Source organism: Octopus sinensis, linkage group LG1 (assembly GCF_006345805.1).
Source record: "Octopus sinensis linkage group LG1, ASM634580v1, whole genome shotgun sequence".
Classification (NCBI taxonomy): Eukaryota; Metazoa; Mollusca; class Cephalopoda; order Octopoda; family Octopodidae; genus Octopus; species Octopus sinensis.
This window is the reverse complement of record NC_042997.1, coordinates 110,388,542-110,410,062: the sequence shown is the minus strand read 5'-3', so window position 1 is coordinate 110,410,062 and position 21,521 is coordinate 110,388,542. Positions and strand designations below refer to the sequence as shown.

Genomic DNA, 21,521 nt, shown 5'->3' with positions numbered 1-21,521 from the left:
TGGTGGGTGATGTGGAAACTGGAGATTGATGAATGGTTAATAAGGGTTGTACTGGTCCTATACAGAGAGGCCATTAATAAGGTTAGGATTGGCAATGAGTATAGTGAAGAATTCCAAGTAGAAGTAGGGGTCCATCAAGGTTCAGTCCTCAGTCACCTTTTATTCATCATAGTCCTCCAGGAATTCAATTCGGGTTGCCCCTGGGAGCTCCTCTATGCTGATGACCTGGCCCTCATAGCAGAATCACTACTGGAACCAGAAAAGAAATTTTGGGTGTGGAAGCTAGGTTTAGAATCAAAAGGCCTTAGAGCCAATGTAGCAAAGACCAAAGTTCTATTAAGTAGGAAGGCGAACTCATCACATACCCACTTAAGAAGGTGGCCCTGCTCGATCTGTAGAAAAGGTGTAGGTAGAAACTCCATAAGATGTACCCAGTGTAAGCTATGGATATATAAGAGGTGCAGCAACATTGAAGGAAGATTAACTGAGAAGATAGCTTTATGTGTGGCAGATGCACAGGGGCAATAAACACCACACATGCTTAGAAAATAGATTCTATCACACTCCAGGGGAAGAAACTAGAATGAGTTGATAGATTTGAGGGGACATATTGTCACCAGACCTCATGATAACATACCTGCTAATTAAATTAGTAAGTAATAGCTTAATAATAATAATAATAATAATAATATGCTGGATCAGAGATATGACAGGTTAGCTTGAGAGGTTAAGCAGCTGTGGCTGATGAAAAAGGTGGTAGTAGTACCAATAATTGTCGGAGCCCTGGGAAGAGTGAGCAAAAATCTCAAGAAGTACGTGGAACAAATTGGGGTTGCAATAAGGGTGGAGCACTTGCAGAAAACAGCACTGCTTGGAACTGCTCGAATACACCGGAAGGTGTTAAAAAAATAAGAGGTGTCACCTTAGTTCACTGGTAGTGAACAGCTGACACCATAGTACATCTCCAGCGTTAGAGGCTGTGCAATGGCAATAATAATGATAATAATAATAATGATGATGATGATGCTGATGCTGATAATAATAATAATAGTGCATTAGGTAAATTACATGTGCTCTATAATTGATGTTGCATGCTCATTTGACCCACAAATAGTTAAGAGGGAAGGTGAAAAAATAGACATATACAATCCTCTTAATTACAAGATGGTTTGGATGTGGGGAATGAAGATGGTGCCAATTATTGTCAGGTGCTTGGGGGAAGGTATGAAGAAGAATGTAAAGGAAGCGGGAATAGAATGCTCAGTTGAGCTGTTGCAAAAGGTTTCCCTCCTTGGCACAGCCAGAATCACCAAGAGAGCATTAGACAGTTGAAGAGAATGAATAACATGATACCCTAGGCTGCAGGTAGCAAACCTAGCAATGGAGTTCCGACAAAGCCCGAGTCAAAAGAGTAATCTAAATAATGGTTTCAAATTTTGGCAGAAGGTCAGCAAATTCAGTGGAGCGGATCAGGTGATTACTTTGATACCACTGTACAAATAATATATATTTTATTGACCCTCAATGTATGAAAGGCAAAATCAACCTTAGCAAGATTTGAACTCAGAGCATAAAGACAGGTGCTGCTCAGCATTTTACCTGGGGTGCTAACGATTCTGCCAGCTTGCCACATTTACTGCTATAATACTACTACTAATAATGGTTTCAAATTTTGGCACAAGGGTAGATGGTACTTAATTTATCAACCCTGGAAGGATGAAAGGCAAAGTCGACCTCAGCGGAATTTGAACTCAGAATGTAGCGGCAGGCAAAATACTGGTAAGCATTTCATCCAGCACACTAACGATTCTGCCAGCTTACCACCTTAATAATAATAATAATCTTTTCTACTATAAGCGCATGGCCTGAAATCTTGGGGAAGGGACTAGTTGATTACATCAACCCTCAATATTTCACTGGTACTTAATTTATCGATCCCAAAATGATGAAAGGCAAAGTCGACCTGGGTGGAATTTAAACTCAGAACATAGCAAGGGGTGCAATACCTCTAAGCATTTCGTCCAGCATGCAAATGATTCTGACAGCTCGCCGCCTTATATAATAATAAAAATAATTCTTTCTCTTATACGTCACCTTTACTACTATTACTACTACTAATTTTCTCTTGTAGGCACAGGATCTAATATGTAGAGAGAGGGACAAGTTGATTACATCAACCCCAGTGCTTGACTGTACTTGATTTATCGACCTTGAGAGGATGATCAAAGTCGATTTTGGTGGAATTTGAACTCAGAATGTAAAGGTGGGCGAAATGCCACTAAGCATTTTATCCTGCATACTAAAGGTTTTGCCAGTTCGCCGCCATAACATATTAATGGTTTTGGCACAAGGTCAGCCAGGAAGGGCAGAGGTCAATTATATTGGCACCAGTGTTCAACTGGTACTTGTTTCATCGACCCTGGCGAAATCTGAAATTGGAACGTAAAGACGGACGAAACGCCGCAAAACATTTGCTCCGGCGTCGCCGCCTTGTTGATGTGGACCAATAATGAAAATAGATTGGCCAATGTTGAGCAAACAATATGTCTTGGAATAAGTCTTATGGTAAACGGAAGGTGATGTCGAAGTTGTAATCTGAAACATAGGCGTCCAAAGATGATATTGAATAATACAATACAGCAGATAATTAAAACATCAGAAAGGATGAACAAAATCCCAAGATAATTAAATGGCAGATAAATTAGAATAAGTTAAGACTTGGTGAAAGAATTTCGATTATTCCCCTTTGCTAAATGACGCTCTCGGATGTCAAAGAGGTGGTGAGTTCTTCCCGAAATCATTTCCGGTTTTAGAAATTTTAAAGAAATTTTGTTTCTTTTTTGATGAAATTTGTGAAACGAAATGTTTTAATTGGGAAACGGCATCAATTAAAACAGCAGGACAACAGGGTTTCTGTTCCGTGACAGGAACAACCGACTCACCATCTGAACTCTTTGGCTTTACTTTGATTTGATATTCTCAAATCTCGTTCTGTCCACAAAACAACCAAGTCTTTGCTATTAAATATAAATATACAAATATATATAAATATAATATAATATATATTATATAGACATAATAATATAAATATAATATATAAACCATGAATATCAATGTTAAAATATTGAAAGGTCGAGAATGTACAGTGAAGGTAAATATATTTCTTTGTTTTACATCTCTCTCTCTGTCTCTCTCTTTTATTCATATCTATGTATATAAGTATTTATGTATATAAAAGTATTTATGAATATAATCAAATATGTTTCTTTTAACAGTCGTAACTTATGACATTGTTGAATTTTAAAACACAGATAAATTCACAACACGCATCCACATACTGACATCCTGATAAATTCACTTTCTTTTACTGTAAATTTTCTCAAACTATTTACATAATAAAATATTTTCGTTTCACGTCCAAATGATTAATTCTGTGAGAATTTCACTGACTAAAATCTAAGTTTGTTGTTAAAAAACGAAACCCCGCAGTATTATATATACATACATATATATATATATCTAATGTGTGTGCTGTGTGTATACACGATATACACACCCATTAATTATTGGTAACAATGTAATTTTTCGATTTTAAATATCTTTCAACAGATCGAAGCGATTTATTTTTCAACTTGGAATAGTCATTCTAATGACTTGTTTTAATATTCTCCATCCTTCCACCCTCAACTAAAGTTTCCATAAAACGAACCGAATGAATCAACAATTTAATATTTACAACAAACATCAGATTTTGTACACTCATCTCTCTCATATACGTATGTAGCGAAATATGGTGTTTTGTTGAACCTAGGTGTATATTTATTTGATTTTTAGGACTATTCCACCCGTCACACCAGTGTAGTAGTTTGTTTACTAATCCTTTCGTAAATATTAAATTTTTGTTGCAGGCAACAGGAAAGTTATCGATATCTGCTTGTGTGTTTATTACATGTTTTTATTTACCACAATACTCACACACACACACAATAGTGTAAAGCCTCAACCTCCATCTCTCTCCACTTTTCTTTCCGCGTGTTTGTATGCATATATATATATATATATATAATATATATATATATATATATATATATACTACTTGAGAACAGTGGTCCCGGTGCGGGCACTCGCGCATCCGCGCTAGCTAGTCATGACTAGTCGATCCTTACTTTGTGTTTTTGTGTTATTTACTTTGTGTAAAAAAAATATTTTGTGTTTTATTTACTTTGCTAGGTAGTCGTAGGATCGACTAGTCACGACTAGCTAGCGCGGATGCGCGACTATGCGAGTGCGCGCACCGGGACCACTTTTCAAGTAGTACCATATATATACACACACATACATACAAACACTCACGTGCACACATACACGATGCCCCTCCCCCCCCCTTATGGCTATATCTGTTTATTTTTCAGTTCGTCTTCTCCTGACGTCAACTTCGCTTATACACACTCACTGAATTTTCCATTTTTAAATTTGCTAACTTGCCCGTTGTCGACACATTCTTATTCAGAACGTCATTGAAAACTAATTCATTAGCATCTCTTTGTTTAAACTCTACATCTTCTCTGACACCTGGGTCAGGTGGTAACATCACAGTTATTCACTATTTAGTAAACATACCTATTTAAAGGGAGACAATTGATACCCCTGTTATCATTGCTACAGCATGGGCGTGAATCCCCTTATATTATTAAGTTGGTCGTTTGTAATTATTAGTCCCACCTTTCATCTTGTCGTCCCTGGTGTTACTTCTTCATCTCCACCTTCAGCCTCACTGGTCCTTTTTGCACTAACCAACCCATCTTATAAACCAATAAGTTCTCAAGGGGCTCCCTCTGACCCTCGGGGATCCTTATAAGATTTTGTTGCTAAAATGTACATGCGATAAATCGGTTACAAAACATAAAATATTTTAACAATTTTTGTACAACTCTTAATAATAATTAGTAACACAAACATAATGGCAGTTGAAAAAACACCAGATGGCTCTGAGGGTCCTCGGGGTCCAGAGGTAAAAAAAAAAGATTCAGAACCACTTTTATAAATCTGTTGTTGCTCTACATGGCCCCTCCATCTGCACTAAAATATCTCCCACGATTCATACATCCTCCTATTTTTTAATTATCAAGGTCTACATTGAATAATGTAGTCCTAGATACACAATGCATGAGTAAGAGATGGCTTTATAAATGGCCAAGTCAGACTAGACTCAGCTACACATGTTTAGTACCAGAACATCATCATCGTCGTCGTTTAACGTCTGCTTTCCATGCTGGCATGGGCTGGACAGTTTTGACTGAGGACTGACAAGCCAGAAGGCTGCACCAGGTTCCAGACTGACCTGGCAATGTTTCTACAGCTGGATGCCCTCCCTAATGCCAACCACTCCAAGAGCGTAGTGGGTGCTTTTTACGTGCCACTGGCATGAGGGCCAGTCAGGTAGTACTAGCATCGACCATACTCGAATAGTGCTTTTTACATGCTACCAGTATGGGCGCCAGTCAGGCGGCACTGGCAATGACCATGCTTAAATGGTGCTTTTTATGTACCACCAGCATGGGTGCCAACATTTCTGGTTGACATATTATCACTGATGAATATTTACTGTTGTAAGATCCTCGCTGTTGGATAGATTTATGAATCAAACCGGATTTTTGCTTTCCAAACATCAAAATAATATCAAATGGAAATTGTAGTTGTGATACCTGTGCTGGTGGCATGTAAAAAGCGCCATCTGAACGTGGCCGATGCCAGTGCTGCCTTGACTGGCTTCTGTGCCGGTGGCACATAAAACCAATCATGGCCGCTGCCAGCCTTCCTTGACACCTGTGCCGGTGGCACGTAAAAAGCACCTACTACACTCACGGAGTGGTTGACGTTAGGAAGGGCATCCAGCTGTAGAAACACTGCCAGATCAGGCTGGAGCCTGGTGCAGCCTCTGGCTTCCCAGACCCCGGTCGAACCGTCCAACCCATGCTACCATGGAAAACGGACGTTAAACGATGATGATGATGATGAAACATGTGGTCTCAGGTTCAGTCCCACTGTGTAGCACCTTGGGCAAGTGTCTTCTATTATAGTCCTAGGTCAACCAAAGCCTTGTGAGTGGATTTGGTAGACAGAAACTGAAAGAAGAGTGTTTTGTGTATATGTGTGTGTGTGCCACTCAATACATTCTGTAAAGTAGTTGGCATTAGGAAGGGCATCCAGCCATTGAAACCATGTCAAAACAGGATTGGAGCCTGGTGTAGCCCTCCGGCCTTGCCAGCTCCTGTCAAATCATCCAACCCATGCCAGCATGGAAAATGGACATTAAATGGTGCTGATATGTATGTGTGCATGTGTGTGTCCCCTTGTCTTGAAATCATGTGATACAACAATGTCATTTATTTCCAGTATTCAGTGAAAACGTGTCTGGTCACGGTGGGAAAATATCTTGCTTGGAACCTGGTGAGGGTTTGCAACAGGAAAGCTTCTGGTTGTAGAAACCCCAGTTAGCTCAGTCCAAAACAATGCAATCATGGAGAAGTGAATATTATGCTGATGATGATATTTGTGTGTGTGTCCCCCATCCCACTTGCCTTGAGATCATGTGATGATTGTAAATGAGTATCATCATCAAACAAGTGGTGTTCTGCAATCTTACGTGGAAACATGTCCAACTGTGGAGAAATATTATCTTGGAAACAGGTGAAAGTTGGTGACAGGAAGGGCATCCAGACATAAGCATTCTACTTCAGTGACGTCCATCCAACCCATGCAAGCATGGAAAAGTGGATGTTAAAATGTATGCAGTTGAGTGTCATTTTGGTCAGTTAAAACATTCAGGGTTTTACATTGGAATTAGATTTGTTTGGTCATTCCACAAGTGTGTCTACAACTCAGTTGGAATCACAATAGATTAGTAATTATAAATGATGTTACGCTTTTGGCTAGACACCTGTATTTTACATCTTTCACTAGCACAACCCCCCCCCTCAATACTACTGCCCATTCTCAGGTAAGAAGTTCTTGTCTTTCAAGGTATTTGGTGATCCTGTTAGTGTGGGTGCCATGTAAAAAGCACTGATGAGGGTGTCACATAAAAAGCACCCAGTACACTCTGTAAAGTGGTTGGTGTTAGGAAGGGTGTCCAGCTGTAGAAACCATGCCAAAGCAGACAAATGCAGCCTGGTGCAGCCCTTGGCCTTACCAGCTCCTGTCAAACTGTCCAACCCATGCCAGCAGAGAAAAATGGACGTTAAAGGATGATGATGACATTGACCTCAGCTGTGATCTTCTCTGCTGTCACGTAAGCCAGCCTAACTGGAAAAGAGATACCAGCTTATGATTATATCACAGTGAAAATACTTGTTCTTGTCATCTTGTAGCTGGTTGCTTTCTGCAAAACATATAATTAAAACTGTCATTGTTCATCATTCTTTAATGTCCACCTTCCATGCTGGTGTGGGTGGGATGGTTTGACAAGAGCCGACCAGGCAGAAGCCTACACCAGACTTCTGTGACTGTTTTGGCAGGATTTTTACAGCTGGATGCCCTTTCTAACACCAACCACTCAGCAGAGTGGACTTAGTGCTTTTTACGTGACACAAGCACAGGTGAGGTCAGGTTTAGTAAGGTTTTTACAGCCAAACCTCTCATCACCTGGCACAAAGCTACCTCCTTCAATACCACTCTTCCTCTTGGTTGAGGGATCTTTCTTTGCCTTGTAGGTACTTGATGATCTCATTAGTGCTGGTGCCATGTAAAAAGCACCCGGTATGTTCTGTAAAGTCGTTGGTGTTAGGAAGAGCATCCAGCCATAGAAACCATGTCAAAGTAGACAGTGGTACTTGGTGCAGTTCTCAGGCTTACCAGCTCTTCTCAAACAACTCCAATCCATGCCAACATGGAAGATGGGACATTAAATAATAATGTTGACTTAATTTTACAATCTGTATTTACCAGCAAGATATAATATGCTTCTTTTAATTTTAAATCTATCCCAAAATTGCCCAGCATTTAATATAGCCATATTATGGATGGGAAACTGAGTGCCATAGGTTAGGGAGCCGGATAAGCATAAGTCCAGTGGATAAAATAATTGTTACTAAGAATAAAATATTGGAAACTAGTAAAAATATTGCAATCTCTTGGCATAAACTTACAAAACGTTGCTTACAGTACTTTGGCAGTTATGTTGGCAAGATACATAATTTTCTTATACCTTCTTCTCCAGGATACATAACATGTACCCGAAATATGTCTTACATTATTTACAGGCTGTGTTATCTTTAAGAAACATTTTCTTAGTAATCTAAATTAAAAATTCTCCAAGAAAGGTGAATCATCACCATCAACGACCATTTTCCATGCTGGGTTGGATGGTTAGGAACTGCACCAGCCTCCATCTCTGTTTTGGTATGGTTTTTACAACTGGATGCCCTTCCTAATGCCAACCGCTTTACAAAGTGTACTGGGTACTTTCCATGTGGTACCCGTCAGCTATTTACAATGACCAAATGACAACAAAATCATAGAAGTGGTGCACCAACTTGGTGCCTGGTTACATAAAACCATCAGATCTTGTATGGCAGTTCTCTTTACCAAAACATAAAACAACCACACAGGTGAACTGAAAGGAAATGAAATTGAACTACAGTACTTTCTTATCAGAATTTATTTAAGATCAATTTATGGTTTCGTGTTTTTTTCAAGTATTCTGTCAGAATAAAGTATTTAGATCATCTTACATTGTTCCCTTCAAAACCACTTTAGCCCTTTTGTTACCAACCCGGCTGAAATTGATTCTGGCTCTGTAGTACAAATGTCTTGTTTTCAAAAGATCTGAATTAAAATCTTTCTCCAAACCTTAGTCACAATTAATGTTCCTAACACTAGCTTAATGATAACTAAGTTATTTTACTAAATTCTTTGTTATATATAAAATTAATTGAAAGAAACACAGAGAATCTCAACAGAAATATGGTAATAAAAGGGTTAAAATATCATTCAGTAAGTTTCTGATGAAACCTACTACATTTTCTCCATGAAATATCCTTGTAAAATAGGGGTGTGTCTTATTTATGCTAGCAAATATGGTATGTATTCCCTACAGTTTTTTTTTTCCATTTCTTTCATGTGCATCTGTTTTCCATGCCAGCATCAGTTAGAGGAATACTTATTATTGAGACATTATTTTTGTAATTTTTGTTTGTATCTTATTTCAGATTTCTCCCTCAGACTCCATACAGAAACTGAAAGAGTTGATAGCTGTACAGATGGATATACCTGTCGGACAACAAAAGTTGGTTTATCAAGGCAAAAATCTATCGGGTACATTCACTTCCTTTTTTTTTTTTTTGAAGCTCTTGTTCCAGTTTAGTATTTAATGACTAAAAGATATTTAGAATATTTTTGTAGAAAATTACTATTTTTAAATCTCACAACGTGAAATATTTTCAGCAACAGTACTTTGTAGTAAAGATTGTTTGCCAACATAACATGGCTGCCCTGGTTTAGGACTAATGTTGCTGTAATTTAGCCCCAGGAGACATTGTCTCCAGCTGGCTATACCACACGATCTGTGTCCTTATCTTCTCGAACAAGGGAATCTAGCATGTCTCCTGGGGCTAAATTACAGCAACATTCATCCTAAACCAGGACTGCCATGTTATGTTGGCAAACAATCTTTACTACGAATATTTTTTTGTCTTGCTTTTAATATTTTAGTCAGTAGGGAAGGCTGTTCCTATGACCCTTTACAGCATTTCTGGGACTGGTAGGAGGAGGAAGTTATCTTCAAACTGGTCACCTGGCCCTGATACTTGCCATAGAGTGAGGTCTACTGAAGGTACCCAAAATGCGCTCTGTGATTTGGTAATCTCTGAGGAAGCTAGGAAAAGAAAACTAGCTTGTGGAAGCTGTACAGGGAGTAGATTCAGTAAGGTAACAACCATGAGTACAGGCAGGAGTTCACCAGGGCTTCATTCTTAGACTCCTATTAATCATTGTCCTCCAGACCATAATAGAGGAATTTAAGACTGGCTGCCTTTGGAAACTACTATAGACCGGTGACCTCATTCCCATTGTGGAATCTGTGGTAGAATTAGAGAAGAATCACCAGATGTGGAAGCAAGACTTGGAATTAAAGAGCCTTAAAGTTAACATAGCAAAGACCAAAGTTCTGGTAAGCAGAAAAGCAGACAAAATTCCACTGCCTTCATGTAAATGGTTCTGCTTGTCATGTAGGAAAGGTGTAGGCATGAATTCCATGTGTATCCAGTGCAAGCTATGGACATAAGAGGTGCATTGAACAAATCACAACACAAGAAGGTTAATGGGGAAAGCAGTGTTTGTGTGTGGAAGATGTGTAGGAGCAATAAATGTTAAGGACACACAGGAAATAGGTTTTGTTGAATATGTTGGAGGGTCTGTAGAGGAAGTAGATAGTCTCTGTTGCCTAGATGACCAATTAGCAGTGGAGGAAGATTTTCTGGAAGTATTGTTACTAGAATGAAAAATAGTATGAAGAAAGTTCAAGGAGCAATTGGCAACAAAAGGTTTCTCTCTGTCTCTCTCTAAGTGAAAAGTAAAGTGTACTATGCTTGTATATGAAGAACAGTGCCACATGGTAGTAAGATATGAGCTATGAATGCAGAGGACAAGTGAGGACTAGAGAGGAATGGAACTAGTTAATAGGCTTTGCTGGATGTGTAATATCTGTGTGTGTGTATGACAAGGTGCTAATGTATTGAGAGGAAGAACTGGGCATAAAAAGGATCAGATGTAGGGTGCAGAAGAAAAGACTGTGTTGGTATAGTCAAGTGATGATGATGATGATCATCGTTTAACGTCTGTTTTCTATGCTGGCATGGGTTGGACGGTTTGACTGGGGACTGGCAAACCAGGAGGCCGCACCAGGCTCTAATCTGATCTGGCAATGTTTCTACAGCTCGATGCCCTTCCTAACGCCAACAACTCCGTGAGTGTAGTGGGTGCTTTTTACATGCTACCAGCACGGGTGCCAATCAGGCGGGACCGGCATCGGCTACGTTCAGATGGTGCTTTTTATGTGCTACTGGTACAGGAGCCAGTCAGGGCGGGGGCTGGCATTGACCACGTTTGGATGGTGCTTTTTATATGCCACCTGCACAGGGAGCCAGTCAGGCAGCTCTGGCAATGACCCCATGCATGAATGGTGCTTATTGCATGCCACCAGCACAAGAGCCAGTCAGGTGGCACTGGCATTGGTCACAACTACAATTTCCATTTTTGATTTTACTTGACTCAGTGTGTATGGATGATAGCTGCATGAAGAAGTTCCAGTTGCTTAAAAATGGATGTGACTTATGGACGAGGGACAGCCAGGAAGACATGGGACAAAGTAGTGAACGTTGATCTCAAGAGGCTGAGTTTGATGGAGATGACAATGGACTGAGATAATTGGTAATTCGCTATGCTTGAGAAGACCCACCCATCACAACAAAAACAAGACCCTAAAAGCATTTTGTTTATTCTTGTGCATCCTGGGCCCTGCCCTGCACACTCATTCTACCTAGTCAAGCACTCCCCAGATCTCATTCCCCTGAAACCCAGAACTCCCTCAATCTAAAGCTCTGCTTGGCCGGCTGTAATCACTTGAGAGCAGAATTGGCTTCTATGTACAACCAGTTACCTCCTCTCCACCCCCTTTGAAACCACTTCCATATCACACTATTTTCATCATTCTCTTCCTCTCTATCCCTTCAGTTATCTCTCTCTCTCTCCTCTACCATCCTCAGTCTGAACCCCTTGCATATCCACTGTCATTCCCAGTGCCTTCTTATATCTTATTTCTTTACTGCCCACAAGGGGCTAAACATAGAGGGGACAAACAAGGACAGACAAACGGATTAAGTCGATTACATCGACCACAGTGCGTAACTGGTACTTAATTTATCGATCCCAAAAGGATGAAAGGCAGAGAAGACCCCGGCGGAGTTTGAACTCAGAATGTAATGGCAGACAAAATACTGCTAAGCATTTCGCCCGGCGTGCTAACGTTTCTGCCAGCTCGCCACCTTTTTTATGCCTTCTTGTATCTCCCACCACACTCTACTCACCATAGTCAGTCTTATGTACCTTTACATGTGTCTCTGTCTCTCTCTCTCTCTGCCACTCCCACATCCTACACATCATCCCCCCACCCTTTGGTCTATCCTCCTTCCTGAGCCATTTCTATCTCTTACCCTACCTCCTCTCCCTACTGATATTTCTCATCAGCCACCTTTCACCCTTGTTCACCACCCCCTACATTCACCTTTACCTTCATCTTTAACCATCTGTTACTCTCCCCCTACACTCTCATGATAGCATCCACTCTCTCCTCCCTTCCCATCACCAACTGTCTGTATCCTTTCTTATGCTCACCTTCTTGTACCTTAAGGGTTTGCTCTGGTGGCACTCTATTACTATCATTATCTTCTTCCCTGCTACTGCCATCCACCCTTATGTAATATGGGGTAGTCATGTATCTTCTGACTCCCGTTCATGTCCCTCCTTCATACTTTAGCTTTTCAACACCTTTCCCAAACACCCTACTCTCTCAGTGATGGGGTTCTTTTCTTTTTCTAATTCTTTTCTGCCTTGCAAATTACTTGACAACCTCACTAGTGCTGGTGCCATGAAAAAAGCACCCAATACATATTTCGTAATGTGGTGGGCATTAGGAAAGGCATCCAGCTTTAGAAAACATGCCAAAGCAGACATTGGACTACGATGCAGTGCTTGTCAAACCCTCCAACCCATGCCAGCATCAGACATGGATGTTAAATGATGACGATGATGTTACCATAGTTACTAATATTCCGCTATGTTCAACATGGATGTCGGCATGAAAAGATGGTGATGTTGCCATTGTTGTGAACTTCAGTTACTCTCTCTTTTATTCTTTTACTTGTTTCAGTCATTTGACTGCGGCCATGCTGGAGCACTGCTAATTTTACCACTAATATACATCTGTCTTACCATAACCACTGTAAATTTGAGATCAAGTAATGAAAATTGATTTCCTTGGGGAGGGGGAGCATATGAATTTTCTACCCCCCGCCTTCTTTTCAAGAAACCAAATCTTAGAATTAATGTATACATTCTCTTATTTCTTCTAATTCAGATGAGAAAACCATCAATTCCTATCAGATTCCTGAAAATGGAAAAGTGTTTTTGGTAACAAAGAAATCTGATGAAACACCAAGTCCCAGCTCAACTGCACAGTCTTCGCACTTCTATGATAAACTGCGTCTTTTCCTCTGTCGACATTTCACTGATTCAGATGCTGACTTAGTTTTGACGGAATTCAAAAAGGTAAAAAATACATGACGAGTGTATGTGTTGCAAAATACTTCTAAATCATTTTTTATGGCCTCCTGTTTGGGAAGAGCATTGACTCAAAAGCCCTTTGTATACTTGGGAGTATGTTAGGGTTGCACAATGAAATGCGGTGTCCCTGCCAGCAATTGATATGCAGGTACCAGTTGCCAGCAATTTAGTGGTTCATTTAAGCAATGAGTTTCGTGGATAATTAATGGGTTGGATGTGGCACTGACGAAAGAGCAAGAACTCTTGAAATATGTATATACATCCATTACCTGTTGTTCTATCTGCAATCACATTGTTTATATAGATGTATTCATATACAAAACAGTGTAACTTTCAGTGCTGGCTCTAATTTCTATGGAAAATCCATAGAGATAATTTTAATATCTATATGTAAGTCTTTTATAGATTTAAGCTAAATGGGGTTTACTCTAGATCAGGGGTGGGGAAACCCCCACCTGTGGATGCAAGCCCATTTTATTGTGCCTGCATTCACATATACTCGTATATACAAAATAGAGTAAATTTTTCAATTATGAAATTTATACAATATTCGTATGCCTATTTGCGACATAGGTCACATTTCTACTACGACTTAAAACAGTTAGAATCGAACAGAAAATTGTCTGGTAATTGCCATTTGAATGGAAATTTTGTTTTCACTATAAAACACATATTGCTAGGTTTGTACCACCCGCTTGAGACCCAACTACACTCTAGCGGACATTAAACTATGACGATAATGATGATGATGATGGTGATATATACAAAATTTACGCAGATGTAAGAGTTAGAACTTGTGGTCCGCCCATGGACCTTTTTGTTTGGAAAGTTTTGCTTGCTACACTAAAGAGTTTTTCCACTCCTGTCCTAGATTAAAGGGTTTAATCTTTTAATCCAGGTATAAACAGCAGGGGATTGTCGAGCAGCTAATATAGGATGAAAGGATAAAGATCCTTCTCAAGTCATAAAAACCCATGGGGCCAGTTTCTGTGACTCTGATATATTTTCTCCCTGGATGGGATGCTAGTCCATTGCAGGATTACTCACTTTTACCAGTTGAGTGGACTGGAGCAACGTGAAATGAAGTATTTTGCTTAAGAACTTAACATGTAGCCCTGTGCAAGAATTGAAACCATGATCTTATGATCATGAGTTTGACACTGTAACCACTGATCCACATGCCTCCACACTAGAGTACTTAATTTGGTAAATTTTTATATTAACACCTGCACGATTTTCACTAAGAAAAAAAAACTCGGATTTTTTGTGTGGAATCAAGTACCCTAACCTCCCAACATGCTGCTAATCCCCTATTTTGGTTCGGAAAAGTGGGTGGGGACCATACTGGAATCATTGGAAATTTTTTTTTTTGTTGAGTGAATTCCTGTGACCTACAAAACTCTTTTTGGGGCCCAAAAAACGGGGTGGTGTGAGGTGGAAGCCTCGGAAATTTCACCCCCATACCCATTGATCTTTTCACCCACACGAAAAAAGGGGGAATTGCCCCCCCCCCCCTTTTTTTTCTCAAACCAAAATAAGGGATTTGCAGCATATTAGGAGGTCAGGGTATTTGATTCCATGCAAAAAATCCAAGTTTTTTTTTTTTTTTCTTAGTGAAAATCATGCGGGTGTTAATACAGAAATTTACCCTTAATTTTGTTTTATAAAACTAGCTTGACATTTGTTTTTGAAGGTTAGGGTATCGTGGGGAGATCTTAATGAATGCAACTCATGGGTTGGCTTAATTTTGTGATTGAAATAGATTCAGATGTTTTCTTAATTCTCCTCAGGGGAAATATGTTACTCATTCACATTACTTTGAGACCGTTATCATTTTTCTAATTTAACAAATTCTTATTGATTGGTTTAATTAAACCACCTCCGACTGTGAGGTAAATGGTCAAAACTTGAACCAGAGATTCTTTGCTTTTTTGTTTTTCTATTTTAAATCCTGTCACACCTCATCATTAGCCCCCTCTCATATTTGCTGTCATTCTCAACACCCCATTTTTTTTTTGTGCTGTTGATGCCACCTTCAGTGTTTGTCACCTTCTTCACTATGGGCCACCCTCATCTACCTCTCACATCCATCTCTGTCATTGTTCATCTTCCTCCTCACACTCTCACACCCTGCGTGTCCAAATAGCTAATGTAAGGGAGATTAGGGAGTTAGAAAGAGCTTGCTAGTGAAGTCATTTGAAAATCCTGCATACAGGATGCCAGGAGGTTTGGGAGGTCATGAGTAAACAATTCATGCTGTTCAGGAGCCTTCTTAACAGCTTTATTGCAAACCCCCCACTGATGTGAGGCCTCCACCTTGCTGTTTTGGCTGACTAGTACTTGGTTTCCAGTTCAATTCGGGATCATCACCTCTCCATCCAGGTTTTGCCATTCCTTTTCAGCCATGTCTAATGATTGGTCCTCTCACCTGTTGCCTGATCTTGTTTCAAGATTCTGTTTGCTTGCTAATAATATTGGACACCGGTTGATAGCAGCCATCGTCTCAGTCTGGTCCCAATAAAACCCCACCATCCAACTTCTACAGGAAAGTCTACTTCACTCCAACCAGCATCTCTGCAGTCTTCCAACCAGCATCTCGTAACGCTTGTCTTCCCTAACCTGGACACTGCATCTAAATCGTGCATGGGCAACCTGTGGTCCTCGACGAATGTCTAGGTTATTAATTTCATACTGAGACAAATAAAATTAAGAACTGCAAAGAATTCAGTGTAAAGTTGGCAAGTGATATTTCATGCATATGTGTTTTACCATGTGGCCCTCTCTCCACTTGGAAATGGTACGATGTGGCCCTCTCTCCACTTGGAAATGGTACGATGTGGCCCCCAGTTGACGAAAAGTTGCCCATCCCTGATCTAAATTGTCTTTGTGTGGAATAATTCATTCTTCAACAAAGTGTATTATGTTACGTTCCTCACACCTATTGTCATATTTGGTTTTTTCTTAATTAGTATTGGAAAGAGGTGTGCACTGCTGCCCTCTCCCCCACACTCCGTCCCAATTCTCGTCTTTTACTGTTCTCTTCCGTAGCCATCGTGACCGCAACAAACAAACGTGATGAAGCGTTTACTGCCGTCCTTCTGCGCTTTTCCCGTCGCCATTGATTGCTTAACGTCTGCTTCTCGGTAGCAAGAGAAAGAACGCTTCCCTACAGCTAATGTAAGGGAGATAATCTAGTAACTATTACTGGGCAAACCATCTTAAAATTCATTTGTAACTCTGACAAAAACAAAACAAACAACTAAACGACTTTACAATCATCACCATCATCGACGTCATTTAACGTCCGTTTTCCATGCTGGCATGGGTTGGGCGGTTTGACTGAGTTCTAGTTTGACTGAAGGGTTGGTGACAGAAAAGGCACCTCACTGAATTTTGTCTGACTCATGCAAGCATGGATGATGATGATGATGATGATTTAACATCCATGTCCACTATTGGCATGGATTGGCTGGCTTGAAAGGATCCAATGGGTCTAAGGAGTGCACCATCTTCCAATGTCTGCTTTGGAATGGTTTCTATGGCTGGATGGTCTTCCTGATGCCATTAGGGCTTTTTTTTTTTGTCTTACCAGCACTAGTGAAGTCACCCAGCAATATTTAAAACTAATTTCCCTTTGAATGGATGGGGCTACAATTGAAAGGGAAGTGGATTTAAGGTATGGGACGAGGGATTAAAGTGAGAGAGAAGAGGCCAGAACACATTTCTTAATGAGTTTATGGAATCGATTTACATATTTAAGTCTGAGCAACAATGGATTCACTTAGACCCTTAAGTTTTAAATAGGAGTTGCTGTGTGGTAAGTAGCTTGCTTACGAACCATATGGTTCTGGGTTCAGTTCCACTGCGTGGCACCTTAGACAAGTGTCTTCTACTATAGTCTCGGGCTGACCAAAGCCTTGTGAGTGGATTTGGTAGGCGGAAACAGAAAGAATCCCGTCGTATATATGTGTATATATATATATAAATGTGTGTGTGTGTGTGAGTATATGTTTGTGTCTGTTTGCCCCCCACCCCCAACATCGCTTGACAATGATGCTGGTGTGTTTACGTCCCCGTAACTTAGTGGTTCAGCAAAATTGACCGATGAATAAGTCCTGGGGTTGATTTGCTTGACTAAATGAATAAGTCCTGGGGTTGATTTGCTTGACTAAAGGTGGTGCTCCAGCATGGCCGCAGTCAAATGACTGAAACGAGTAAAAGAGATATGCAAGGGTGTATGGCCTAGTGGCTAGGGTGTTGCACTCACAATTGCAAGGTCTTGGTTTCAATTCCTGGACCGGGTGGTGCATTGTATTCTTGAGCAACAACACTTCATCTAGCGCTGCTCTGCAATCACTTTTGACACCTGACGTGTGACACACCTGTTGTACCTTTGCAGGTAATGTTGATTTGATGGAGGGAATGAGCTAATGTACAGGAGATGCATTTGATCGACAGGAGAGAGGGTGGGAGTGGGTGGGGTGGAGTTGGACAGAGATAAAACTAGTGGTGTCAGGCCTGAGCCTTAAGTAGAAGAGGAGACAGGAGAATAGGGAGTGTATGAGGAGAGTGAAGGATGATTAAAGATGGGGATGGTATTAGGCATTTGGAAGGGCATCCAGTTGTAAAAACCTTGCCAAAACTGATCTCACCTGTGCTTGTGCCACGTAAAAAGCATTAAATTCGCTCTGCTGGGTGGTTGGTGTTAGGAAGGGCATCCAGCTGTGAAGATCCTGCCGAAACAGTCACAGAAGTCTTGTGCTAGGTTCTGTCTGGCCAGCTCCTGTCAAACCGTCCCACCCATGCCAGAATGGAAGGAGGACGTTAAACAATGGTGATGATGATGTTGATGTTTTTTTTTTGTGTTTATATTTGTCAGTTTGGTCAAACCATTAATGTGGAATCTCTCTTGTTTTTGTTTCCAGGATTTCGAGAACCGACTGAACAGCCTCAGCTTAGATGACATTGAACGCCTGGCAACCATCAAGTTATTTCAAGCGAAAAAGTTAAATTCTTCGTAGCACACATCTCATTAAACCTATTTCGTTTTTTTTTATTCATTGTGGTCTTTCCTCCCTCCCCCTCTGCCCCCTCCCGTGATTGGTGCCTGGCAGTTGTGTGTGAAGATGTGTTGGGACATCAACTTCCTTTCTGTCGTTCTTTTTTGAAATTTCTTTTCCTTCTCCTCCTCTTTCTTCTTAAAAGATATGCCAAGTGCCAGCGACTCAAAGATATGCCGTGTGCCGCCATCTTTTCTCTCCCCTTGCCCGCCTCAACCAATCTGTTCTTAAAATGTGGTGCATACACAACTCTGGGAAAGAAAACCAAAACAAACCATCCTTTATCTATGTTACCATTTCTGGCCTTGTGTATGCACACAAACACAGGCACATCACATATCTCACACACACACACACACACACTCACACACACACACTCACGCATACACACCACACCCCACCCTCAAGTTGTCTAGCTTAAACATCAGAAGAGAGACTATTCAAAGACTTGGTAGTTAATAATTCACATCATATTCTCTCTCTCTCTCTTTTTCTCTAAGCTATTTTCAAATATTTTATTGTACTATAATTTGAATAAAACCTAAAATAACTCTTTAATATACATTTCGAAGCTAAAACGGTGTTCTGGTCTCTGTTCTTCGTGTGTTTACCTCCAACTCACTCTTTCCAGACAATCAACAACTTCTGCTGTTATTATGCCATATCTTGGGCTCTCAGCTTTTCCATGGAGCCATGTAGGTTGCTGCCATGAAAGGCAGCATGTTGCAAGCATTTATTATATGTTATTCCTTTTTTAACACTTGGTGGGGGTGTGGGGGTGATGGTATCATGCTAGTACCATGTAAAAATGCACCTGGTACAGTAATCCCTCGCCATATTGTGGTTCACCTGTCATGCATTCAGTACATCGGGGATTTTTCTGGCTAATATATGTAAAATTTTATCGTGGACTCCTGAGTATAGCACCAGACTTCTGTGACTGTTTTGGCAGGATCTTCACAGCTGGATGCCCTTCCTAACACCAACCACCCAGCAGAGCGAATTTAATGCTTTTATATTTTTTCAGATTTTAATTATTTCTGTGGCAGGTTTTGGAATGTAACATCCACAATAGTCGAGGGATTACAGTATACTCTAAAGTGAATGGCATTAGGAATGGTGTCCAGCCATAGAAATCATGTCTAAAGCAGTCTGTGGGGTTTTAGTGCTGTCTTTTGGCTTGCTGGTTCCTGTCAAACTGTCCAATCCATGCTAGCATGGAAATCATTAAATGATGGTTATGGAGCCTTGCTGGTTTCTTTGAGAACCCAAGACAAGACAGACAGGAAAAATGGTGAGAAAGGTAAGAACTAACCCCAGTATCTGACTGGTATTGTATTTATTGTTCCTGAAAACAGAAGCTGGCTGTAGCAGAATTTGAACTTAGAGTGAAATAAACTTTGCTTGTGAGGACCTATTGAGGCAAGTGAAATCAAAATCACTGACGTGGCCGATGACAGTACCGCCTAATTGGCACTCGTGCCAGTGGAGCGTTAAAAGCACATCCAAGCGTGATTGTTGCCGGGGAAATATGAAAATCAAATCAAATGGAAATTGTAGTTGTGAGCCCCGTGATGGTAGCACATAAAAAGCACCCTCCGAACGTGGCCAATGTCAGTGCCGCTTTGACTGCCTCAGTGCAGGTGGCATATAAAAAGTACCATCCGATTGTGGTCAATACCAGCTCCCCTGGCCCCTGTGCCGGCGGCACGTAAAAAGCACCCACTACACTCACGGAGCGGTTGGTGTTAGGAAGGGCATCCAGCTGTAGAAACACTGCCAGATCAGACTGGAGCCTGGCGCAGCCTCCTGGTTTCCCAGAGCCCGGTTGAACCGTCCAACCCATGCCAGCATGGAAAGTGGACGTTAAATGATGATGATGATGATGATGATTCAGAACAGCTGTAGTTGCTAATCATGATCTTTAAAAAATTTTTTTTTTTCAGCTTATTGAACTTCAGTATGGGAAAAACCTACAACCCTCTGCTCCAATAAGCCAGTATTGTTCCTATCTTCTCAGACTGCTTGAAGCTTCTTAACTTTCTACACCTACACCCTTGGATTTTACAATTACATACCTGCATGCATACATGCATACATACATACATACATACATACATACATATATATATATATTGGGTCACGTGTGCAGAAAATTTGCCAGTTGGACAGTTGGCTGATTGGACAATAAGTCGACATGTGGAAGTATCGATTATGGAGTTCAGCAGAATAGAACGAGGAGGTAGAAAGCTTCTATACAAAGGGTACACCTATATTTTTGATAGAACCAGAAAAGGAATTGTCCTGTCTATAAGTTGTTTGTTGGTCAACTGTCTGTCAATGAATTGTCCGTCTACCATTGGGTCATCCCATAAATAATATGGTTCTATTGCATGAACTAAAAGTCGAAGGTGGACAGGATAAACTACTTGCATCAACTTGCCATAAAGACAGGTAGTAATTTTACTTTGTCCCTATTCTTAGTGTAAGTTTTGAAGAGTGAAGTTCGATTTTAACTGTTATTTTTTCAAAGCTATAATGGAAGTGACAAAGGAGCATATTCGGCATATTTTGCTTTATGAGTTCAATAAAGACATCAGCACAATGGAAAGTGCGAGGAATATTAATGCAGTATATGGGGATCAGACAATAAGTGGCACCAGTGTCACCGGTGGTTACAGAAATTCCGAGCCAGAAACTACAACATAGAAGATGAGCCTCGTCTTGGAAGATCTGTAGAGCTCAATGAGGATGTCCTACAAACCCTGATGGAACAAAATCGCATTGTAACTATTGAGGAACTAGCAGAGAAGCTTGGATTTGGTCATCCAACCATTCATTGATACCTGCGTGCCATCGGAAAAGTCTGCAAATTGGGTCAATGAGTTCCTCACAAACTTTCTGAGTCTGTGTGCAGAGAGTGAATGTGTGCTCTTCTTTGCTGTCACATCTCATGAACGAACCATTTTGGGGCTGAATAGTGACTGATGATGAGAAATGGGTTCTCTCTAAAAATGTCAAGTGCCAAAGAATGTGGGTAGGGAAAGGATAAAAACTGGTACCCCAGGCTAAAGAAGATCTTCACCCATGTAAGGTGTTATCTGTTTGGTGGGAAAAGAAAGG

At 40.6% G+C, this 21,521-nt stretch overlaps 1 protein-coding gene across 1 annotated transcript; it reads left to right on the top strand.

Annotated features, from left to right (window-relative positions):
• The first annotated feature begins 2,770 nt into the window (after positions 1-2,770).
• On the top strand, positions 2,771-18,976 carry LOC115219361 (ubiquitin-like protein 4A). Its single transcript, XM_029789526.2, has 4 exons — positions 2,771-3,151; positions 9,210-9,315; positions 13,133-13,323; positions 18,264-18,976. Exons 1-4 carry the CDS (start codon positions 3,104-3,106, stop codon positions 18,357-18,359), a joined length of 441 nt encoding a protein of 146 aa, XP_029645386.1. The 5' UTR covers positions 2,771-3,103; the 3' UTR covers positions 18,360-18,976.
• Positions 18,977-21,521: the final 2,545 nt, after the last annotated feature.